Source organism: Peromyscus eremicus, chromosome X (assembly GCF_949786415.1).
Source record: "Peromyscus eremicus chromosome X, PerEre_H2_v1, whole genome shotgun sequence".
Lineage (NCBI taxonomy): Eukaryota > Metazoa > Chordata > Mammalia > Rodentia > Cricetidae > Peromyscus > Peromyscus eremicus.
Genome location: NC_081439.1, coordinates 125,865,608 through 125,892,615, shown reverse-complemented (window position 1 = coordinate 125,892,615; position 27,008 = coordinate 125,865,608). Strand labels below are relative to the sequence as shown.

Here is a 27,008-nt window from a genome sequence, read left to right as displayed (position 1 = left end):
TTTAGACCTCACGTTACAGTTACATTTTCCTAGTAATAAACCAATTATAAGAAGGGGAAGCAGGGGCTAAAAAGGTGTCCCAGTGGTTAACAGTGTGCCCTGTTCTTCCAAAAGACCTTAGTTCAGTTACCAGAACTTATAACACTAGCTCCAGAGAATCTAACACTGCCTTCTAGCCTCCATCGGTATCTGGATACTTGTAACATAAACTAACATGGACACATATTTGGTTGATATATTGTGTACCCCAATAAACTTGTCTGGGGGTCAGAGAACAGAACAGCCATAATATTAAACATAGAGGTTAGGCAGTGGTAGCAAAGGCCTTTAATCTAGCATTCCAAAGGCAGAGATCCATCTGGATCTCTATGAGTTCAAAGCCACACTGGAAACAGCCAGGCATGGTGACTCATGCCTTTAATTCCAGGAAGTGATGGCAGAAAGCAGAAAGGTATATAAGGCGTGAAAACCAGGAACTAAAGCTGATTAAGCTTTTAGGCTTTTGAGCAGCAGTTCAGCTGAGATCCATTTGGATGAAGACACAGAGGCTTCCAGTCTGAGGAAACAGAATCAGCTGAGGAACTGGTGAGGTAAGGTGGCTGTGGCTTGTTCTGATTCTCTGATCTTCCAGCATTCACCCTAATACGTGGCCCTGGGTTCGATTTTATTAATAAGAACTTTTAAGATTCGTGCTACACACATACACATAAATAAAAATAACCTTAAAGAAAAAAGAAATGAAAGCATCATAATTGCACTTTAAGACTTAAAGCATCAACTTTTCTTTGAAGAAGAGCTGGCACCAGCAGTTTTGTCTGGTGTGGTGGGCTGTGAGTTCTGCTGCACGGCGCTGAGCAGACATCATGGCTGAGCTGGGAAACCATGTCATGGTGCCCCAGATCTCCAACCTGGACAAGAGGTGAGTGTCTAGGCTCAGACCCAGAGAGGCCTACCCCAAGATCCCATCCCTGGGCACCAGCCATTCCAGGGAAGACCTGCCCAACTTGGCCCCAGGTTCTGGCCATTGGGCAAGATCCCCTCCACCCCCACCCCCACAGGGAAGGTTCCCCTTCTCCAAGACCCCTGACAGACCCTGCAATCTCCACGCAGTGCCCCTACGCCCATCCGCCGAGACCCCAGCCACTTCCTGAGACTTAGAGACCAGCCCCCAGCTCCCTTCCTGCCCTGGATCTCCCATCTGGACAAGAGACCTCCCATCTGGACAAGAGCTCCCATCCTGCCCCGGACGTCCCATCTGGACGAGAGAGAGAGGCTTCCTGAATCTGTCAGCTCTGTCTGGACCAAGAGTGCTGATAAGACCAAGAACGAATCCACAAGGAGATGGGCAGACATCAAGGCAGAAGTACATACAACAAAAGGAAGAGCAATACAGCATCACCAAAACCTAGCCCTCCTCCAACAGCTAGACCTGAACATCACAAAATGGAAGAAGCAGAAGAAAGCAACCTTATGAATAACATCATGAAGAGGGTAGAGGCTTATATAGAAGAAATCACAAATGAAATTGAGGAAAAGACAAACAAAAAATGGGAAGAACGCTATAAAAAAACTAGACAAAAGGACAAATAAAGCAGAAGAAAACAATAAATCCCTGAAAGAAAATCATGAAAAAGCAATGAAACAGATGAAGGAAACAGTCCAAGGCCTGAAAAGGGAAATACAAAAAATGAAGAAGACACAAACAGAGGGAATGCTGAAAATAGAAAATCTGAGTAAACGAATAGGAACTTCAGATGCAAGTATAACCAACAGAATGCAAGAGAGGGAAGAGAGGATCTCTGGCATTGAAGGTACAGTAGAAGAAATAGATTCATCAGTCAAAGAAAACACTAAAGCCAACAAAGTCATAGCCCAAAATGTCCAAGAACTTTGGGACACCATGAAAAGACCAAACCTACGAATAATAGGGAGGGAGGAAGGAGAAGAATACCAACTCAAAGGCACAGAAAATATATTCAACATGATCATAGAAGAAAACTTTCCCAACTTAAAGAAGGAAATGCCTATGAAGATACAAGAAGCCTATAGAACACCAAACAGACTAGACCCCTCAAAAAAGTCCCCTCGCCACATAATAATTAAACAAAACTAAACGTACAGAATAAAGAAAGAATATTAAGAGCATCAAAAGAAAAAGGCCAAGTGATTTATAAAGGCAAACCCATCAGAATAACACCCAATTTCTGAATGGAGACTTTGAAAGCCAGAAGGACCTGGACAGATGTAATGCAGACACTAAGAGACCATGGATGCCAGCCTAGAATAATATACCCAGCAAAACTTCCAATCATCATAGACGAAGTGAACAAGACATTCCAAGACAAAGCCAGATTTAAACAATACTTATCCACAAACCCAGCCCTACAGAAAGCACTAGAAGGAAAATTCCAACCTAAGGAAGTCAGATACACCCTCGAAAAAACAGGCAATAGATAATGCCACAGCAGTAAACATCAAAGAAGAGAAGTACACACACATTACCACCAAAAAATAACAGGAATGAACAATCCCTGATCATTAATATCCCTTAATATCAATGGACTTAATTCACCTATAAAAAGACACAGGCTTACAGAATGGATATGAAAGCAGGACCCATCTTTCTGCAGCATACAAAAAAAAAAAAACACCTGAAATTCAAATATAGACACTATCTAAGAATAAAAGGCTGGGAAAAGAATTTCCAATCAAATGGTCTTAAGAAGCAAGCGGGTGTAGCCATCCTAATATCCAGCAAAACAGATTTCAAACAAAAATCAATCAAAAGAGATCAAGAAGAGCATTACATACTCATCACAGGAAAGATCCACCAAGATGAAGTTTCAATTCTGAACATTTATGCCCCAAACACAAGGGCACCTACATATGTAAAAGAAACATTACTAAATCTTAAACCACAAATAAAACTGCACACATTAATAGTGGGAGACTTCAACATTCCACTTTCACCACTGGACAGATCTCCCAAAACAAAACTTAACAGAGAAATAAAGGACTTAATTGATGTTATGACTTAAATGGACTTAATCGATATCTACAGAACATTCCATCCTAACAAAAAAGAATATACCTTCTTCTCTGCACCCCATAGAACCTTCTCTAAAATCAACCACATACTTGGCCACAGAGCAAATCTCAACAGATACAAAACAACTGGAATAGCTTCCTGCGTTCTATCAGACCACCATGGTTCAAAGTTAGATTTCAACAACAACAAAAACTACAAAAAACCTACAATCTCATGGAAACTGAATAATGCTCAACTGAATCACCAATGGGTTAAGTAAGAAATAAAGGAAGAAATTACAGACTTCCTAGAGATCAACGGAAATGAAGACACCACATACCCAAACTTATGGGACACCATGAAAGCAGTGCTAAGAGGGAAATTCATAGCACTAAATGCCCACATAAAGAAGTTGGAGGAATCTCACATAAGTGACTTAATAGCACACCTGAAAGCTCTAGAACAAGAAGAAACAAAGTCTCCCAGGAAGAATAGATGCCAGGAAATTATCAAATTGAGAGCTGAAATCAATAAAATAGAAACAAAGAGAACAATACAAAAAAATTAATGAAAACAAAGAGTTGGTTCTTTGAGAAAATCAACAAGATAGACAAGCCCTTATCCAAACTAACCAAAAGACAGAGAGAGAACATCCAAATTAACAAAATCAGAAATGAAAAGAGGGACATAACAACAGACATTGAGGAAATCCAGAGAATCATCAGGTCATACTTCAAAAACCTCTACTCCACAAAACTGGAAAATCTAAAATAAATGGATAACTTTCTGGATAGGTACCACATACCTAAGTTAAATGAAGACCAGATAAACTATTTAAATAGTCCAATAACCCCTAAGGAAATAGAAAGTCATGAAAAGTCTCCCAACCAAAAAAAGCCCAGGACCAGATGGTTTCACCAAAGAATTCTACCAGATTTTCAAAGAAGAGTTAATACCAATACTCTTTAAATTGTTCCACACAATAGAAACAGAAGGAACATTACCGAACTCCTTCTATGAGGCTACAGTTACCCTGATTCCTAAACCAAACAAGGATACAACAAAGAAAGACAACTACAGACCAATCTCCCTCATGAACATTGATGCAAAAATACTCAATAAAATACTGGCAAACAGATTCCAAGAGCACATCAAAACAATTATCCACCATGATCAAGTAGGCTTCATCCCAAGGATGCAAGGGTGGTTCAACATACTAAAGTCCGTCAATGTAATACACCATATAAACAAACTCAAAGAAAAAAACCACATGACCATCTCACTAGATGCAGAAAAGGCATTTGATAAAATCCAACACCCCTTCATGATAAAGGTCTTGGAGTGATCAGGAATACAGGGAACATACCTAAACATAATAAAGGCAATTTACACCAAGCCAACAGCCAACATCAAATTAAATGGAGAGAAATTCAAAGCAATTCCACTAAAATCAGGAACAAGGCAAGGCTGTCCGCTCTCCCCATACTTATTCAATATAGTACTTGAAGCTCTAGCCAGAGCAATAAGACAACATAAGGAGATTAAAGGGACATGCAGATGACATGATAGTACACCTGAGTGACCCCAAAGATTCAACCAGGAACTGATACAGCTTATAAACACCTTCAGCAACATAGCAGGATACAAGATCAACTCAAAAAAAATCAGTAGCCCTCCTATATACAATTGACAAAGAGGCTGAGAAGGAAATCAGAGATACATCACCCTTTACAATAGTCACAAATGATATAAAATACCTTGGTGTAACACTAACCAAGCAAGGGAAGGACCTATATGACAAGAACTTCAAGTCCCTGAAAAAAAGAAATTGAAGATGATGTCAGAAAATGGAAAGATCTCCCATGGATAGGCAGGACTAACATAGTAAAAATGGCAATTTTACCAAAAGCAATCTACAGATTCAATGCAATCCCCATCAAAATACCAACACAATTCTTCACAGACCTGGAAAGAATAACACTCAACTTCATATGGAAAAACAAAAAACCCAGGATATCCAAAAGAATCCTGTACAATAAAACAACCTCTGGAGGCATCACGATCCCTGACTTCAAGCTCTACTATAGAGATACAGTAATAAAAACAGCTTGGTACTGGCATAAAAACTGACATGTGGACCAATGGAATCAAATTGAAGACCGTGACATTAATCCGCACACCTATGATCATATAATTTTTGACAAAGGAGCTAAAATTCTACAATGGAAAAAAGAAAGCATCTTCAACAAATGGTGCTGGCATAACTGGATATCAACATGTAGAAGGCTGCAGAGGTACATATCTGTCACCATGCACAAAACTTAAGTCCAAGTGGATCAAAGACCTCAATATAAATCCAGCTACTCCGAACCTGATAGAAGAGAAAGTAGGAAGTAGTCTTGAATGCATTGGCATAGGAAATCACTTCCTAAATATAAAACCAGTAGCACAGACACTGAGAGAAACAATCAGTCAATGGGACCTCTTGAAAATGAAGCTTTTGTAGAGCAAAGGATACGGTCAACAAGGCAAAGTGACACCCTACAGAATGGGAAAAGGTCTTCAACAACCCCACATCTGACAGAGAACTGATATCCAGAATATATAAAGAACTCAAGAAATTAGACATCAAAATGCCCAACAGTCCAATTAAGAAATGGGCTATAGAACTAAACAGAGAAATCTCAACAGAGGAAACTCAAATGGCTGAAAGACATTTAAGGAATTGCTCAACATCCTTAATCATCACGGAAATGCAAATCAAAATGACTCTGAGATACCACCTTACACCTGTCAGAATGGCTAAGATCAAAAACACTGAAGACAGCTTATGCTGGAGAGGATGTGGAGTTAGGGGAACTCTCCTCTACTGCTGGTGGGAATGCAAGCTTGTACAACCACTTTGGATATCAATATGGCGCTTTCTTAGAAAATTGGGAATCCATTTTCCCCAAGATCCAGCTATACCACTCTTGGGCATATATCCAAGGAATGCTCAATCATATGACAAGGGCACTTGCACAGCTATGTTCATATCAGCATTGTTTGTAATAGCCAGAACATGGAAACAACCTAGATGCCCTTCAACTGAAGAATGGATAAATAAAATGTGCTACATATACACAATGGAATACTACTCAGCAGAGAAAAACAATGACATCATGAAGTTTGCAGGCAAATGGAAGGATCTAGAAAAAATCATCCTGAGTGAGGTAACCCAGACTCAGAAAGACAAACATGGTATGTACTCACTCATAGGCAGATACTAGATGTAAAACAAAGATGACTAGACTGCTACTCACAACTCCAGGGAGGCTACCTAGAAAACAGGACCCCAAGAAAGACACAGGGATCACCCAATGACAGAGAAATGGATGAGATCTACATGAACAACCTGGACGTGATGAACCTGGGGGTAATGAAGGGCAAGGGTTGAGGGAAAGAGATCTTAGGAGAGCAGGAGATCCCAAGAACAGAGAGGGAGAACAAGGAATAAGAGACCATGATAAATGAAGACCACATGAGAATAGGAAGAAGCAAAGTGCTAGAGAGGTCTACAGAAATCCACAAAGATACCTCCACAATAGACTAGTGGCAATGGTCGAGAGACAGCAGACTGACCTACTCTGGTGATAGGATGGCCAAACACTCTAATTGTCATGCTAGAAACCCCATCCAATGACTGAGGGAACCGGATGCAGAGATCCATGGCCAGGCCCCAGTTGGAGCTCCAGGAGTCCAATTGGTAAGAAAAAGGAAGGTTTATATGAGCGAGAATTGTTGAGACCAAGGTTGGGAAAAGCACAGGGACAAATAGCCAAATGAATGGAAACACATGAACTATGAACCAATAGCTGAGGAGCCCCCAACTGGATCAGGCCCTCTGGATAAGTGAGACAGTTGATTAGCTTGATCTGTTTGGGAGGCATCCAGGCAGTGGGACCGGGACTTGTCCTCAGTGCATGTGCTGGCTGTTTGGAACCTGGGGCTTATACAGGGATACTTGGCTCAGCCTGGGAGGAGGGGACTGACCTGCCTGGACTGAATCTACCAAGCTGAACTCAATCCTCAGGGGAGTCTATGCTATAGAGGAGATGGGAATGGGAGGTGGGCTGGGGGGAAGCTGGGGGGGGGGCGGGAGTGGGGAGAACAAGGGAACAAGGGACTCCATGGCTGATATGTAAAATTAAATTAAATTATAAAAAAAGACTTAAAGCATCATATGAAAAAATAAAGGTAGAAGGGCTTTCTTGAGACTCATTGCCTAAAACAATGCACAGTACTGCACTCTCCCTTAAGAGGTAGTCCAACTATGTCTGTTGAACACCTGATCAGGAAAACACCTCTTAGGAAAGCTGAAATACTTGAATACATGTAAAGGTCATGTGAGCAATAATTATCCCTTCAATGGGATAATATACTTACACATCTGTGCTAGTTAGTTGTCTATTTTTTTTTATTTTTGTTTTGTCAGCATAACACAGCTAGGATCATCTGAATTATCTTTAATTAAGAAAATGCCTCCATCAAATTGCCTATAGATAAGCTATGGGAAATTTTCTTGATTAATGATTGATGTGGGATGACCTAGTCCACTGTGGGTTGTACTACCCCTTGACAGGTGGTCCTGGGTGGTATAAAAAATCAAGCTGAGTGTTCCACAAGGAATAAGCCAGTATACTGTGGGATGTCTTTCTGTATACTGTGAATATGTGTTGCTCTGATTGGTTGATAAATAAAGCTGCATTGGCCTATGACAAGGCAGCTGAGAGGCAGGTGAAAAATCCAAGCAGATATACAGAGAGAATGAAGGAGAGGAAGAGAAAGATGCCCACCATCGCCAAAAGAGCAGCAAGATGCCAGGAGACTGGTAATGACATGGCCATGTGGCAACTTATAGATTAATAGAAAGGGGTTAAGTTATAAGAGCTAGCTAGCAAGAAGCCTGCCATAGGCCACACAATTGGTAATTAACATTAAGCCTCTGAATGATTATTTTATAAGCCTTGGGATCAGGCATGGCTGGAGAAACTTGAGGCTATGGTGAGACCCAAGAAACTTCTGGCTACATTTGGCACTCAACATGGTAGCAAGAATTTCCACCCAAAACCTGAGAAAGCTTTAAAAAAAGATTCTAAAACAGAGCTAAAAACAGCTTCCTAGGGGGCTGGAGAGATGGCTCAGGGGTTAAGAGCACTGACTGCTCTTCCAGAGGTCCTGAGTTCAATTCCCAGCAACCACATGGTGCCTCACAACCATCTGTAATGAGATCTGGTGCCCTCTTCTGGCCTGCAGGCATACATGCAGACAAAACACTGTATACATAATAAATAAATAAATCTTTAAAAAAAAAAAAAACAGCTTCCTAGTTGTGTCTCTCAGGCAAGCTAAGCTGTGAGCTACAGTATGGCAGGTTCAAGGTATATGGGCTTAACCTACAGCATGTAGGATTCCTGCTGGGTACACAGAGGTATCTCCAAGCTGTGCAGCACACTTGCATGGTGGATTTAGCTTTTGCTAGTACAGACAAAAAAAATGTTTCTGGGCTACATGCTGCTGGATGGAGGCATAGACCCACTGCTTCCCAGACTCAGTGATGAGCATGGATCCCAGAGCTGGCAGTAAAGGCACCTCCACCATTGTGGAAAGCTGAGATAGGTAGAGTCAGCAGCCAAGGCTGCTGCTTCTGTCCTAGCCACACTGCAGTTTAAAGCAACAGATTCACAATAAGACAGATTCAGATTGAATAAACCTCTAAACAGTTTACAATGTGTGTAAAAATGTACATAGGCTTGGAAGAAAGAGGAAAATAAATACAGACAGTTATATAAAGAAATAGTTTTCAAAAATAAAATCTTTAAAGAGACAGTAAAAATAATATAAAAATTAAGCCACGTAAAGATGAAAATCACACAGAGAGTCTAGATTATACTGTCTTTGGGATTTTTAACTGGAGAGAGACATTTGATTATAAAGGCTGCTGAGTTAAACCAATATATATATTTTAAGGGTATCTTGACTTCAAAATTTGGATCTAAGGATATGTTCATTTGGAAAGGAGGCTCTGCTTTTGTTTCCACAGGAAGCAAGAGGCAATGGAATTGTTCCAGGTTAAGATGGGTCAGATTTGATCAAGTGAGGCCTCCTGAGCCTTACCAGATGGTACCTATTGACAAAGGTCAGAGCCAGTCTTCCCAGGACTTGACCATAACTCTTAATTTTCTCAGGATCCCCATAAGATTGCCAGCATGCCAAACCAGCAGGAAGTAGTATACAAAGCTACTCCCAAATTCCCAAAATATTTTTATAAATGTTTATTTTTATTTAAAGAGGGCTGATTATAAATACAATCTCTTTCTAAAAAAGAAAAGGGGATATTATAGATATGATAGAATAAAAGGGTAGATTATTGAATCTACTTTTTTTTTTTTTTTTTTTTTTTTTTTTGCTTTTTCGAGACAGGGTTTCTCTGTATAGCTTTGCGCCTTTCCTGGAACTCGCTCTGTAAACCAGGCTGACCTCGAACTCACAAAGATCTGCCTGGCTCTGCCTCCCGAGTGCTGGGATTAAAGGCGTGCGCCACCACCGCCCGGCTGAATCTACTTTTAAAGAGCAACAATTTGCTTAAAATTTTTTACATTGCTATGAATTTTAGTTTATTGATAGAAATTTAAAGTTAATTTTGTTATACTGTATGTATATTGTTACTCTTGTTTAAGGTATTATGTTTGCATAGCTCATTTGAAATTGTAATGTATAATTAAGAAACACAGATTAATAATTAGTCATCCATTATAATCAAACTTATAGTCATGTTAGTTAAGTTTTCTAGGTATATATATTTCAATTGGGTAGGTAATCTTCAAACACTACAAAGACCTACCAAACATGGCATTTAAAATGTTTTAAAAACTTAAACTTTCTGGACAATAAGACACATGTGCTCCTAGCCTCACCCATTTACTTCAAAGATGATGGACACTAAAGAAACTCCATATGGAGTTTGTTTTCCTTATGGCAAAAGTTAGCCATTTGGGCAAGAAACTGTTCTTGCCTGGACTGCTTGACAAAAAATGTTATATCAACTGGAGGTGCAGGACGCATGTAAAAAGGACCACTGAATTTTGCCAAAACAAGGTGACATGGCCCTTCAGGTTCCTGCTTTGCAGAGAAGACTGCCAGATATTCTATAGGACACAGGGAGAAATGACTAAAAAATTCTAGGCCTATAGATTAAAGATGGATGCCCAAACATTGCAGAGGGACTTTGGGTTACTCTCCAGGCAGCTAGATGTCTCTATGATTTCTAGAACTTTGGAAGATGCTTACAATGCACTTCCTATTTACTTAGGTAATATTATATCCTTCTGGGGTCTTTGACATAGTTGAAGACTAGATAATTATAATTTTTCTTGGTTATGATAAAAGATAAATTAGATATGAAACTTTAGACTCATAAATATAGGACAGATGATAGAATATTTTCTTTAATTTTGTCAAATACAAATAGACTAGATATTATAACTATAATTCTTGCTTTATAACTGTTCTATTATATGTAATTTTACTATGGTAAAGTTAAATCCTTCCTTTCAATTAGACATAAAAGGGAAAGTGCTATGGAATGGTCTTTCTGTATGCTGTGAATATGTGTTGCTATGATTGGTTAATGAAGAAGCTGCTCTGGCTTATGGTGAGAAAGGTTATAGCCAGGAGGGAAATCCAAGATAGAGACAGGAAGAAGAAAAGCAGAGGGAGAGAGATACCAGCCACTACCTAAGGGACAGCAAGATGCCAGCAGTCTGGTAGTGCTACAGTCATGTGGCAACATATAGATTAATAGAAATGGGTTGATTTAAAACGAAAGAGCTAGCTGGCAAGTGGCTGAAGTCATAGGCCATACAGTTTGTAAATAATACAAGCCCAAGCCTCTGTGTGTTTACTTGGGTCTGAGTGGCTGTGGTACCATGGATGGAGCTGGGCAGGACCCAAGAAATTTCTGGGGTTTACCCCAGTAAGCACATTCTTCCATGGCCTCTGCTTCAGTTCTTGACTCCATGTTTCTTCCTAAGTTGCTTCCCTGACTTCTATCAGTGATGAACTGTGACTTGGACATGTAAGCCAAATAAACTCTTTCCCCCCCAAGCTGCTTTTGGTCATGGTGTTTTATTACAGCTAATAGAAAGCTAATGAAAACAACATACTCAGACACAAAAAGTCTCAACAGAGAAAAGAAATCTAAAATACTAACCAACATTCAGTCTGACCACCATGGATTAAAGTTAGCTATCAACATTAGAAACAGAAAGTATACAAACTTTATGAAAACTACTGAATGAAAACTGGGTCAAGACAAATTGAGAAGGAAATTAGAAACATTTAGAATTGAATGATTATGAAAATACAACATAACCAAACCTATGGGACACAATGAAGGCAATTTCATAGCACTGAGTGTCTATATAAAAAAATCTTTGGATAGACCTCATATTAACAAATTAATGGCACACCTGAAAGTTCTAGAATAAAAAGAATAAATTGCATCCAAAAAGAGTACATGGCAAGAAATAATCAAACTTGGGCTGAAATTAATAAAATAGAAACAAACAACAATAACACCAAAAATGAAACAAAGAATTGATTATTTGCAAAAATCAATGAGCTTTATAAACTTAATCAATGAGCTTGATAAACTTAATCTAATGGTAGTGATTCAAGTATTCCTCACCCTACCCCACCCCTGCTCTTAGAGCTCTCCTCCTCTGCTTCTTTCTGTCTCCATCCACCTGATCTTTTCCTTCTTCATATAAGTTAGTCTTAAGCCTATTGGTGGCACTTAAACCTAATGAAGCTACTGATCCCAATTAATGAGGCTAAAAATACATGTTACACAACCTTGAGGGTGCAGTGAATTTCAAAATACATCTTACATGCAAGTTTAATTAAGATACTTAGTAGCAAATTCTTGGAAAGCTTTTCACTTATGTTCTCTCCTCCCTTTTGCATTTATGCAACTAATTCAAGCAGGCTCAAGTTTCTGTGTATTTGGATTATATCAAATCTGACCTCAAGTCTAGCAGAAGCAAACTGGAAACTGAGTACTAATTATTCCAAAGACAAAGTTCAGTCTCCTCTGCTTACAAACAAGAAGCTGTTAAAGGGCATACACTAAGGAGATCTCCTTCCCGATATAAGGAATTCTGTGGAAAGGCCCCTCCCCATCTAATTCATATCTTGCCTTCCCTTCAAAACCCAATTCAAATGGCACCCCTCCACAGAGACTGTATCTCTACTTACTTTAATTCCACTTGTGTTTTGTCTGAAATACTGAATGTGATGATAATTGTGTTCCCCAAATTATTGTTCACCCTAATAAACCTATCTGGGGTCAGAGAACAGAACAGCCACTAGATATAGAGGCCAGAAAATGGTGGCACACATGCCTTTAATCCTATCACTTGGGAGGCAGAAATCCATCCGGATCTCTATGAGTTTAAAGCCACACTGGAAACATCCAGGCATGGTGACTCATGCCTTTAATCCCAAGAGTTGAGCCTTTAATCCCAGGAAGTGAGCCTTTAATCCCAGGAAGTGATGGCAGAAAGCAGAAAGGTATATAAGGCGTGAGGACCAGGAAGGAGCCTGATTAAGCTTTCAGGCTTTTGAGAAGCAGTTCAGCTGAAAGCCATTTGGATATGAGAACACAGAGGCTTCCAGTCTAAGGAAACAAGATCAGCTGAGAAGTTGGCCAGGTGAAGTTAGCTGTGGCTTGTTCTGCTTCTCTGATCTTCCAGCATTCACCCCAATAACCGGCCTCAGGTTTGATTTTATTAATGAGACCGTTTAAGATTCGTGCTACAACTGAGGACTGGAGTTCCTATCTCCACACCCACATAACAAGCCGTGTATCCTCTGAAACACCCCCAACACCAGCTTTGAGGTGGGCAAAGACAGGAAGATTTGTGGGGCTTGATGGCTTCCAGGCTAGCCAAGAAAACAAGGCCGCAGCTCTCCCTGAGGAAATAAAGACAGTTAATGGTTGCCCACCCATGCTCAAGAAAGCAAATCTAGTTCAATGCTGTGGGCCACAAAGAACAGCGTGTACACACACACACACACACACACACACACACACACACACACGTGTATACACTCACACAGACACATACTCACAAATATAAATAAATATGTAATTTTTATTTTAAAAAATAGGGTCTATGTCTTCAACATCTCTGTATACGCCACATTACACAGTGAAGCTAGTACTGAATAAATATGTTCTGCTGCAGAAATCATGAACATCAAAAGAATGAAGTACATCTATTTGGTTCTGGAGAATGATGATAATCTCCACCAACACTGTTTTCACTTCCTCCACCTGTTCTCATTTTTCATTGCTCCAATTATTGCCAGTTGCTAGTTCTTTAGGTGACATATAAATAAGAGATAGTGTTCAAATTAAATAGGCAAGAGAATATCAAAATCTTGTTTGTTTTGGTTTGCAACTGAAGACCAAGAGAGTCATTATAAAAGTTTTTCCCCCATAAGGAACACTCTAATGGCTCATGTATAAGACAGAATGCCATAAGAAGAGCACAAGGCTGCCTCCCAATGCTGAAATGGCAAAGGATTCTTTCAACAGAGGCACAGATCATGTTAATGCAGATCTGTACTTTGTTTTTAGTTCCTGTGATTTACACAAACAATTGTGTCTGGCTTCTTTTACTTTTCAAAGATGTAACTTTAAAACTTAACTGTGTGTGGATATGTGTGTGTGAGAGGTGAGTATAGCCAGAGTTGTCAGACACCTCCAGAGCTAGAATTGCAGGTGGTTGGAAGCATGCCTTTGAAAGAAGAGCACTACACATTTTTAACTGCTGAGTCCTCTCTCCACTCCCTATTTTCCTTTTTAAATAGCTATATATGGATTTTACTACTACTACATCTATTTTCATTTTATGGAGTCATTTATTTTGACTAATTTAATATCTTATGTCCTTTATTCTTTGAAATGGAGATGGGAAGTGAGGTAAGAGGATTATTCTTATGAGGTATCTTGCCCCTCAAAGGAAGAGTTTTGCAACCTTTGGCTTCCATTTATCTCCTTATCTGCTCTTTGATTCTAAAATCAGCCTTCCAGGAGAAACTGACAGTGTCCCATCTACTCTCAACCACTGGTCCTCGAAGAAACAGAGGTAAACACCTAGGTTAAAGTGCCATTTGTTCTGGGGCCATGGTAGGCAGCTTAGAATGACAAAAGGAACGTACCCCTCATACAAAATAGTAGCATAATAGCATGGGAAACCAGAACATCTGTATTTCAAGTTCTTATTCACAGTGGCTGAGTCTCTAAAACAGTTTATATTACATAAAACATAAAATATGTTCTCATCAGGGGATAATGTTTGGATTTCATTTTAAAGAAAAGAATCCAATGGATGTAAATGTCCTTATAAAATTAGTTGGTAAATGTATAATAGAAGATCCAAGTGAAATTATACTAATCTTATTATCCAGACACTTTCTAAATTATAAGGTCTAATTCTAGCCATCAAATTCTAACAAAGCTTTCACATTTATTCATAAGTTTTTTTTATGTGAAAGCAAGCTTTAAAGGGATGAACGGAGGAAAAAAAACAAAACAAAACAAAAAAACAAACCTCCATTCCTACTCCCAATCACCTAAAGAAAAGAAAAAAAGAAAACCATGAGAAAGGCTAATGAGGAACTAGAAAGATTGCCCAGTGGTTAAGAGCACTGGCTGCTCTTCCAGAGGACATGAGTTTAACTCCAAGCAACACAAAAGGTGGCTTACAACCATCCATATAGCTCCAGTCCTAGGAGATTTGATGCTCTCCTCTGGCCTCCTTGGGCACCAAGCATGTACGTGGAACAGACATGCATGCAGAAAAAATACCCACACAAATAAATAAATTTTTTGAAAAAGATGACACGACTATACTTAAAGAAAGAGAGTGGGGAATAGAAACCATACACTCAAGTAAGAGTTCTTGTATACAAGCACAGGATCTGGGTTTGGTTATTAGAAGTAACATTTAAAAAAAGGCAGACTGACCTTGTACACCTGTAACCTCAGTCTGTCTCAAATGAATAAGGCAGAAAGTGATAGACCAGAACATCTAAAATACTCTGGCCTCCTCACAAGCATAGGCACATGCACCCTCATATACATGAGAATATACTATACACACAGAAATTTATCCACTCAAAATTTGAAGCTAAATGAAATCTGAGAAAAAGAATTGGCTTGGATGCAAGTGGGAATAATTAAAATGTTGTGACTTAACAGAAGAATTCGAAATGATCTATTAAAGTTACACCTTGTCACACAGGCTTATTATCACAGATATGCAGAGGCTAAGGAAGGAAAATCAAAAGTACAAGGCCAACCTGAACTACATAGTAAGTTCAAAGTCAGAGTGGACAACTCAATGAGACTCTGACTGGAAATTAAGAGTGAAGACTGGAGACATAGCTTTATGGTACAGCACTTCCCTTAGCAATGAAGCACTTTCTTATCACACACAGTCTTACATTCAATCCTCAGTACTACAAACACACATACATACACATACATACACACACACACACACACACACACACACACACACACGTCTGCTAAAGTGATAACTGAAACCTTGATGATCCCTATGGAAAAATAAATGAAGTGTAAAAACATCACAAATGCTTAATATGCAACCAAAACTTTTCCCAGAAAACTGAAGGAAGCACTTGTTCTCAGTCATGCCTGTGCTGATCCTGTACTTGAATCTGAATGTGGGATTTCTCTAAATGCTATGCTCCCAACTCTCTAACATTTTTTTTCCAATTCTGGGAACTGAAACCTTGGGCCTCATGCAAAAGAAGTACTATGCCATTGTATCCCCCACCTCACTTTTTATACTCATTCTGGTTGCTGTGTACCTTCACACCCATTCTGCTTCAGTGGGTGGGGATCTACAAAAAAATGAACAAATTTGGAAACATCAAGTGCTAGTTTTCTATTGGTATTTTGTATAAGTCTCTAAGAAAAAATCTGACATAACTTATGTTAAAGACAGACCAATGTTTTAAGACCAAGGATAGAAGACCCCTGGCAGCCTACAACTTCCAGAAATCACTCTCATTTGCACTTAATAGCTACCCCAACTCCACATATCTCCAGCTTGCGGACTTCTTTTTCCTTCCAGTTAGGATTTTGTTTGATGATAAAATAAACAAAGCCTATTAAACAGGACATTTTATATTTGTGAAAAAATATCATGTCTTTAAAAGAAAATTTTCTAATTTTATTTTTAGTTTTTTCCCAAAAAATTATCCCTTCATATTTAAAGCAATGGAAGAAATGTGTCAACACACAAATATCCACACATAGTCAGCAATCAGCAAATAAAGGTTTATGTTTGCCTACCTCCTCTGGCAAAGAGAGCAGCAACACATAGGAAGAAATCCCAGGATTATCATGCTGGTCACAGCGAATCCAAATACCCGGAACATCTGTTTGGGCTCTGTTGGTTTAATTATATCTTGTTACTTTTATGCCTAGGCAAAAGAAGCAAATCTGAACTATTTTATAAAGTATTTATAAAAAACTATCAGTTTTATTAATAAAGTAAAGTGAACGGTGAACCTCCTTGTTATGCTTCAGGTAGGAGTTCTTGAAATGCAACTAAAAGCCACTTTCAAAATGTGCCCACCAACAATACCTTAACAAAATAATGAGGCTGTTTTTGTTGGCATATTATGTTTCACAATATTGGATTCTTTGTATGGCCCTAAATGTACTTGTTCTATGGCCATAAGTTCTACATCCTAAGAGTATCTGAAGAACAAATCAATCTATGAACAGTTAACTTGGTAAAGAAATGGCTTCTTCAGTGTTTACTTCCAAAATATAAAGGACTCAAACACAGAATCAAAAATCTGCAGGTGAATAAGCATACTTTAGCCTCATATGCATTGGGAAATGCTTTCTATTATGACTGGGGAATTTTAAGTTATGGATCAATTTTTTTCATTAAAAGAACCAAATGTTTCTTCACACATAATAGAAACAGTAAACTGATTAATGAATTATAAATACAACATGACATTAAAACTTCAATACTATATTCATGATCAGGCTTTAGTTTTCATCATTAATACTAGATGTACAACAGAGAGCTCTAAGTTGAAGAGGAGCCATATATAAACCTAAGATATTGTCTTTCATGGATCCTGTTATTTCTTAGTGCTCTATCACATCCAATACATTCATCATGGGACCAACAAATAATTTGTCCCCACTAGCAAGTGAAAGGACGAGAAAAAAAAAGATGGTGTTATTTCTTTAACTTCAGAAAGAAAGAAAAATCTTAAGAGAGTAATTTTGCTTTGGATTATTCTAAAAGAAACAGAACAAAGAAAAGCTACTAAAGACAGCTAACAGGAAACATTACATCTATTGCTACATGGCAAACTGATGAACACAAGGTAAATGGAAATAACTTGACACAGGAAGAGAAACTAATATCAAAAAATTAAGCTAAGGCAAGCCTAACTAGTGTTATTACGACTAACCAGATATGATAACCCAGGAGAAAGGCCTCAGATGCAGCCTTAGAAGCTCAGGAGTTGGTAGAGTGCTTGTTTAGTATGCATGAAGCCCTAGGTTTGACCTTTAGCACCACATAAATTAGGTGTGGTAGTGCATGCCTATAATATCACTGAAAACTCGAGGTCATCACCTGCTATATAGAAAGTTCAGGAGAATGCAGGAGACTCCTGTCTCAAAAAAAAAAAAGAAAAGAAAAAGTCAGATTTCTTTCTGATTTTCACCTGGCTTCCTATCTCCTACTCTTCTCTCCCCCAGAGGAAAAGCCAGAGAAATTCAAATTTATTCACCCCAAGACAGGTCATAGAAAGCAGTTCTTCCACCCAAAGCCAGCCATAAGCTCAAAACTATTACTCTGATCTTCCCCTGCCTTTCAATCCTGAAGATAAAGAAATTCTATTACCAGATGGGGACTGTGGCATATGACTATATTCTGAACATTTGAGGTTCTGAGATAGGAAAAAGAGAAGTTCAAGGTCATCTTCAACTATATAACAAATTTGAGGCAAGTATGAGCTTCATGAGACCACATTTCAAAAAACAAAAACAAGCAAACAAACAAAAGTGGTAGAAGAGAAGAGGGAGAGAACAAAAAGAAAGAAATCCCTGACTTACTAGGTCACAGGATCTCTATTTCAAAAGGGCCCGGAGGTGAATACCTGGGAGGAAGGAATGCTATACAGAGAGGACATTAAGAATCTGGACAGACCTTCTCAGATGTCCTCATTTAAATCACACTCTCTTTGTCCAATCATTTCTACATGTGTCTGTGCTTCAGGGAATCTATGTATATTAAATGTTACCTTGTATCACCAGCTCTTAATTCAAAAGCCTCAGTGTCACATAAAACTATGGTTAAATAAATTTGTGATGTTCTTCTCCTGTTAATCTTGCTTTTGGTATAGGAATACCATCTAAGACTCTTCACCATGAGTGAGAAGGGATAACTCCCTGTGATAGTAAATGTTAACTGGCAATTGACTTTGGATTCAGAAAAGCCTAAAAGATTTAGTGAAGCACACCTCTCAATGTATCTGTATTACAGATTAATGTAAGACAGATTAGTGAAGGCTCTCATGTAATTAATGAATGCTTAATCACTTTTGAGACTTACAGTTTACTAATGGCACTGGAAGGCAGTGAAAAGCAGAGGTAGGGCCCAAGTAGAACAACTACATCATGTCATGGCCTCTTGTATTCTCCACCTCTGATTCCTAGTTGGTCATGAAATGGCTCACTCTCCTTCCTCCATGACGTGTTCTAACTACAATGATGTTCTGCTGAAATACACAGAGCCAAGCAGCTGTAGACTGAACCCTCTGAAACAGTGAGTAAAATGAACCCTTCTTCAAGTTTGTGTCAGGCGTCTGTGTCATAGCAACAAGAAAGGAATGTACTATACTCTTTTTTACACCTTCCTAGTACCTTCTCTCAGGCAGAGAGTCAGAACTCATATAGCAGCTTAGAAGCATTGAAAGAAAAGGGAGAGTGACTAAACTTACTGAACAGGTTAGACTAATTCTGAATAGTTGTTTATCATCTAAGGACTAAACAGAAACTGCTAGGGAACTATCACAGAATTTCTACTGCTACCATTGGTCTTGGTTTGGGAATTCCTGGGAAATGTTAAGCTGGAAAATCTAAAGATGTACTTAAAACCTTGCAATCTATTTATTTCAGTGTTTTTCTATTTTTTTTCCAGTATTTAAAGCAAATAAATGAATGAGACATGATCTACTTACTATCTCTTAGTGGGGCGTAGCACCTCATTTTGGTCCCAGATGATGAAAAGCAGCACTTGAATCTTAAACATTCAGTCTTGCTAAGATACGGATGCTTATTACAAGCCACTACCTCCTGATTCTCCCTTATGATGCATGCTTTCAAAGATAGGAATCCAAGAAAGAATAGTTAGCATGATTAATAAACACTTTTCATAATCAAATAAATACAAAGCAAGAGAAAAAGAAAAACATTTAACACAGTACATTAAAAATATAAATAATGATGAATTCTAACATTAAAATGAGAAAATACAAGTTTAAATTATTAGTTATTTAATAGTACACTTAGTTAATTCTAATAGTTAAATACTAGTAGTTAAAACTGTACAAATACATAAATTGCTAATAAGGTATCTTTTTGAGACCAGGTCTCCAGTACCCAAAGTGACCTATATATCAAATTCTCTATCCCACCACAGATGGCCTTGAACTCCAGATCCTCCTGCCTCAATCTCCTGACTGCTAGGATTATAGATGTACACCACCATACCCAGTCTCCATGCAGTGCTAGAGCTCAAACTCACGGCTTTGTGCATGCTAGGCAGACATTTTATAAATAGAACTAAATCCCTTGTGTGGTAAGATAGTTTTAAAAATTGCCTGAGATACTTTAAGTAATGTATTCCATTGTCTAAAATTCATCATTTTCATATCTAAAATGCCTCAAAAACTCCAAATTGTGTTTATGAGAATAAAAATGAATTTTATGTGTTAGATAACTTTAAAAAAAGAACTATAAGCTATGAGGGGAATGGTAGTGACACAAATATAATACAGAAGGAACTAAATAGTGGTTAAGAATACTTTTTGTAATTCTGAAATCACGAAATTTACAGAAAAATAGAGGGAACTAGAAATTATTCTATTAAGTAACCCAAATTCAGAAAAACAAATGCTACATGTTCTTTCTCATACACACATCTTATCTTTTTTTTTTAAATTTTTATATCTGTGTGAATATGTGATGGGTATGAAACTAGAAAAGGAGATTTATGACGGGGTAAAAAGAGGTCTTAATGAGTGGGCAGAAGAAGGAAAACAAGTAAATAGAATATATGTCGGAGCTAGAGATAGCTTAGAGGTTAAAAGCATGCATGTACTATTACAGCTGCTTATATCTCTAGCTCCCGGGGAATCCACTTCCTTTTCTTTCATTGGGCATTTGCATACACATATATATAAACATACACCAACACATAGACACATGATCAAAAATAATAAAAATAAATGGATACAAACATGAATATTTATGACGAAGCAAAAGGTGGTTACTGAAGTGAGCTGAGGAATAAGACTGGAAAAGAAGATCAAAAAATAAACTAAGAATGAGAATGCTATACTAGAACCTATTCCTTTATATGCTACTTTTAAAAAGCTAATTAAAAAAAACATATATATAAAGGATCATTTCAGAATCACAAAAACTATTCTTAACTGACACATAATAATTGTATACATTTATGGGGCACAGTGACCTTGCAATAAATATATAAATATATATGTACATATGTACATAGTATGTGTGTGATGGTTATTCTGAAGTAACTGGTATATGTATCATCTTAAACATTTATCATTTGTTTGTGTTGGAAATACTCAAAATCCTTTCCATTAGGTATTCCATAATTAGTTTTCAAAAAACACAACATGTACAATTGATAAATATTAACCCTCTGTTTTCAAGTATGTAGATCATTCTACATCTAATGTTTCTTAGAAAGAAAGAGAGAGGGGGGGGAGGAAGGGAGGAAGGGAGGGAGGAAGGGAGGGAGGGAGGGAGGGAGGAAGAGGGAGGGTGGGAGGGAGGGGGAGGGAGGGTGGGAGGGAGGGGGAGGGAGGGTGGAAGGGAGGGAGGGAGGCCTGCCAGCCTAGAAATGTGGCTAGTTGATAAAATGCTTGCCTAATGTACATATTGCCCTCGGTTGGATCCCTAGCACCATATAAAACCAGACTTGGTGGCATGTGACTATAATTCTAGCATTTGGGAGATGAAGGCAGAAGGAACAGAAGTTTAATATCACTCTTGGCTACATAAAGAATTTGAGGGTTATCCTGGGCTATGTCAGTTCCTGTCAAAAATAATAAAAGGAAGGATTGGAGAGAATGACTCAGTGGTTAAGAGCACTGGCTTTTCTTCCAGAGGTCCTGAGTTCAATTCCCAGCAACCAAATGGTGGTTTACAACCATCTGTAATGAAGTCTGGCGCCCTCTTCTGGCATACAGGCATACATGCAGACAGAGCACTGTGTACATAATAAATAAATAAATCTTTAAAAAAGATTGTATACATTATAAATAAATAAAATCTTTTAAAAAATCAAAAGGAAGTAATGGAGGGAAGGAGGAGAGAATGAAGGGAGGAAGAACAAACAATTTGATTTGAGGAAAAAGTTTTTAAACAATTGATTTTGGTTTCTTGAGTTAGGTTAGGAAAATTAAAAAAAATAAATAAATAAATCTCATTTGGACCATTGTAAAGGCCACTTCACTTTTTGTATTACTCTAAACAACCTAGACAAGTGGACAAGTGTTTGACCATTTATTTCTGTTGTCAAAACTCTAAAGCTTAAACTGTCACTTACTGTTGTACTCAGTAAGCCCTTCTTTTAGCCTATTCAACATAACACCTTCCCAGGTTTATTTTCTTGTTCATTCAACTTGCCTATGGCAGTAGCTTTAATTTATTTTGCTATTCTCATAGGTAGCAGGTGTTAAAATAGCTATTTTATATTTGATGAAATCACTAGAGAAGCATACAGAGATTTTTTCCACCGAAGAGTTGAATGGTGCGATCTGGAATTAAACAATGGATTCAATTTTGTGTTTAGATAAGTATATCAGATTTTCTTAAAATAAATTCTACATAGGTTTTAGCAAAATATTTATCATGCCAATTTATGAGAAACTTCACTTTCAAAGGTGATCACATGCTGTACAAAATAAAATGTTTATTTGTGGTTAATAATTCTCAAGGATTATCATGTGCTTGATAAAAAAAAAAACACCATATACAGATCACAATATGATGTGACTTGAAACCTGGACTTTTTATCATTAACACTGATGGGAAAACATCTGGTTTACTCCATAACAACAGTGCCACTGCTTAATGCCACAGAAGACATCAATTTTACAGTAAATTATAAAAGCTTTAAGGAAAACTATTTTATGAAAAATTACAAACTTAAGCCTTAATCTGCCACATTCACCTTGCAATTATTGTCCCAGGTCATCCTCACAAATCCTGGGGTATTTTTCCTGATATCCAGAGAGATTGTCTTGCCTAAGGCCAAGGGCAGAGCCAGAGCTCAATTCAGGTCTGTTCCACTCCAATGTTGAGAAAAGTCTGCTTCCTGATTACTTAACTACTCTTTTTAAAACAAGGACATTAAGTTAACACATACATACACACACAAGTATATACATAAATCAACAACTTACTTGTTGGAAAGAAAAAGTTCAACAGAAATTCCCAGTTGGATCCATGTTCTGGAGCTTTACTGTGCCTTTGCAATTTCTCTTTCGGAGACACAGAATCTGAGAAGTGTAAATAAGTGAAATTATTAGTCCCAGTATATAGAAGCATTTATCATTTTCAATGAAGCTTTAATAGTAGCTAACCTTTGCTTAAACTAATTATGGAAATATAACAGATGTTGCATTTTAATCTTGTAACAGTGTAAATAGCACTGATAATCAGATTGTGATTCTGCTACAAAACAGAAAAAGTATTCAAATGAACAAATATTTAACATACAGGCTCACACATTCCATTGGCCTTCTGGACAATGACTTAAATAAGAAATTTGCCTAACAAAGAACTTAGTGTTTAAAGGTTTATCAGTGGAAAAATTAGGAACAAAAAAAGAAAAATCAGAAACATTATGTATCCCAACTAAATCAGAACCTACATAATGAAGTCTTGACAAGCATGCTGATGTCCTCACACACAAAGATACAGAAAGCATTTCTTATCCCTCTTTCACTCTATTACAGAGAATCCAATTTTAGTTTCATTTGCATAATTCTATTCCATATAAGAAAAAATATTTCTTAATAGTCTCTTTATGCCTCAGAATTCCTTTATATAGCTGAATTATTATCTAGGAAAACATTTATATTGTTCTTAATTCATTTTTATTTTAAAGAACATTACAATGATTATCATCTGCTTGTACTATTATTATTAGAGCTATATATTTGTTAATATGTAAAAAGTATTTTTGATAAATTCCTATTTTGTTGTTTGTTTTGTTTGGTGATTTTTTTTGGTGCTCCTAATTAATCCCAGGGCCTCACACATTGTACCACTGGGCTATTACTTTCCAGTAGAACCCTGAAGTATACTACTACTAATAGTACAGCTAAATGTCACTTTTCTTGTACTCTCATACCCTTTGTTATCATTAGCCAATTGGGTAGCCAAAATAAAACAATCTGATCTGGTGCTAGCAAGATGGGGCATTGGTAAAAGCACTTGCAAAACAAGCCTGACAACCTGAGTTTGATCCTTGGAAGGTAAGGTATAAAGGCAGGAAGAAAAGAACTGACTTGACTCTCTGAAGTTGTCCTCTGAACCTCCATATGCAGACTATGGTATGCACAAACATCCATTCACTCACATACACTCCCAATAGCAAAAACAGGGGCTAGTGAGGTGCTCAGTAATAAGAGCACTTTTTACTATTTCAGAGGACCAGAGTTCAGATTCCTGTACCCATGTTGGGACACTCACACCTGTCTGTTAACTCTAGCTCCAGGGTATCTGATATTCTCTTCTGGATTCTAAGACACCCCGATACAAACATGCACATACACACACACACACACACACACACACAAACAAAAATTAGTAAATTTTTTAAAACTTTTTGAGATATTGGAACAATTGATTAGTTGCATGCAAAAAGTAAAATAAGTTAATTTAATCTTCACACATACCATATATAAAAATTAATACAAATGGGCCAACAATCCAAACTTGAGAACTAAAACTTTAAAATTCTTAGAAGAAAACAGAAACAATATTCATGACCTTGGTTTTGGCAATGGCTACTTAGATATGACACTGAAGGACCAAACAACCAAAGAAAAAAACATAAATTAGAATTCACAGAAATTTAAATTTTTATATATCAAAGAACATTATGTTGGACATGGTATCCCATGCCTGTAATCCCAGCCTGTGAGGGACAGAAGCAGAAGGATCTTGACAAGTTTCAGCATAACCTGGGCTAGGTAGCAAGGCCATTTCAAATAAAACAAAGACATTATGGATATTATGAAGAAAGTGAAAAGACAATCTACAGAATTGGAGGAAATACTTGCAAATCATATTTTTGGACAATCATCCAATACATAGAACACAAAAAATTCTTATAATGTATTAAAATTTAAAAAATACATTTAAAATGGTAATCTTTTTAAAAGAAAATTTTTCCAAAGTTAAACAAACGTCACCAAACACATGAAAAGATGTTCAGCATCATTAGTCATTGGAGAAATGCAAGTCAAAATCCAAGAAAGATACCCACTTTATGGCTAACAGGATGCTATCATCACAAAGGGAGAGGAACGACAAATGTTCAACACTGCTGACAGAGACATAAATGATTCAGTCATGATAAATCTATCTATGGCTACTTCAGAAAATTCAATATGTAGTTCCATTCTAAGTTATTAATATAGCCACACAATAATTTATACATAAAGGCTCATAGAAACATTATTTGTAACAGAAAGGTAAGAAACAACACAAATTTGTTACACTTGATGTGTGTGTGTGCACACACACATCAAATGTAAAATGTGTGTATACACATATGTATAAATCCATACAATGAAATACTATTTAGCCCTAAAAAAGGACAGGCATTTTATAAAAGGTAGTGTGTGAGGTCAAGGGTTTTTTAAATTTATTTTACATACCAACCACAATTTCCCCTCGCTCCTCTCCTCCTGTCCCCTCCCCCTACTCCTGTCCACTTCTCAGAAAGGCCTCCCATGGGAGTCAACAACACATGACATATCAAGTCAAGGCAGGACTAAGTAAGCTCTTCCCCCCTGTATCAAGGCTGAGCAAGGTATCCCACCTCACACCCTCAATCCTACTTCAACCTCAATATGGGTCTCTCCCTCAATCCTCCTTACCCTCTCAAAAATTCCCTCACACATTTCAACACTGGACTCAAACCCTCAATCACCTCATACATGTTAATCACCTCCATCCCTGCCTCACCCCTGAATCCCCACCCCAGCAACCCAGCCCAACCTTACATGCTCCTGCAATCATTGTCCCCACCTCAGCCCCATTCCTGCCTCATCCCCTCTATCCCTGTCTCACTAACCCCCTTAGTCTCTAGCAATTCCCTTGGCCCTCTGTCTCACTCTGACACCTTTGGTCCCATTACTCCTGCCGACTAGTACCCCAATCACCCCCTTTTTGCCCTAATTCCTTCCCAGGCACAACCCATCACTCTGCCCCACACTTTTCTCACCTCCCTCACACTTCCCAAGCTCCTGTCATACCTTATCTAGCCTAGAATCAACACTCACCAGTGCTCACAAGATAGAACAGGATCACCAGAGTCCAGAGTAAAAGCAAAAACAGGCCCAAGTGCCTCTGGGCCCACATATTTTGCAAACACTGACGTACTGCAGAGCAGAAGCTAAACTGAGGGCCGGCCGCCATGTTGACCCCCTGGCGAGAACCTGAAGCTCCTGGATACACCCTGAGGGCAGGATTCTCTCTTCTGTACCGGCTATCAGCAACTGCTATCTTCCAACGTGCTCCATGGAGGAAAGTCCGGTTCTTGGATCTATTTCTCCCCTGCTTTGGCCTGAGATCCGAAGGCATTGTTCGGAATTGACCTGCCAGAAGTAACACCTCGCTGCTCGTGGGCTACCCAGAACCTCAACAATCAACTTCTCGTGGGATTTGAAATTCTCATGGAACTTGGAGCTCTCGTGACAGTCACTACAGTAGCAGGTCTCGCGATATCTGAGGCTCATTCCTTCCGCGTGATGTTTTCTGTAGTCTTCCGTAGACCTAGTCATTTTAACCCCGTGGGTGGATTTTAAGCACTTCCACTCCACTTATGCACATTATACATGTGTATAACTGCTTGCTGAATAAGTGAAGGAGTTTTGTAGCATGTATACCAGTAGTATTGCTGCTGATTGTATATCAAAAATAAATAACTGAAATTCAGGTTTCCAGTCAAGCTTCTAATTCCTCTTAACATTCCTAATTGTACTGCAGTTGTTACAGTCACTATAATTAGTCACTTGTAGTGGCCATTACCCAAAAGTTGATCTTTAAACAAAATTGTTATTATATAAAATTCAGTGAACCTAAGGATTCAGTTTCTCAATCAGTTGCCACACCTTCGACTCAGTATGGCAGATAGTGAAAAATCATATAGTAGGACCTTAAAAGTGGGATAAAGGGATATTTTCCTTCCAGTGACCATAAAATTGAGTTACAAATAAGCAAAAGTACATGAACAAAAATAATGAGAAATATTACACAATGCTTAAGAACACTTGTATTTTATTATCATCATTGTGATCTATGAATTTG

The 27,008-nt window shown here is 38.0% G+C and overlaps 1 protein-coding gene across 3 annotated transcripts in view; it reads right to left on the bottom strand.

Moving 5' to 3' along the window:
• Fmr1nb (FMR1 neighbor) overlaps positions 1-26,346 on the bottom strand; it is a 37,144-nt gene extending 10,798 nt beyond the window's left edge. For all 3 annotated transcript variants that reach the window (XM_059250591.1, XM_059250592.1, XM_059250593.1), the window contains exons 1-4: positions 25,982-26,346; positions 22,868-22,963; positions 19,385-19,522; positions 16,461-16,557 (exon numbers count right to left, since the gene is read on the bottom strand). In XM_059250591.1, coding sequence (XP_059106574.1) covers positions 16,461-16,557; positions 19,385-19,522; positions 22,868-22,963; positions 25,982-26,282 — 632 coding nt within the window. In that variant the 5' untranslated portion in view covers positions 26,283-26,346. The remainder of the gene's footprint in view (positions 1-16,460; positions 16,558-19,384; positions 19,523-22,867; positions 22,964-25,981) is intronic.
• Positions 26,347-27,008: the final 662 nt, after the last annotated feature.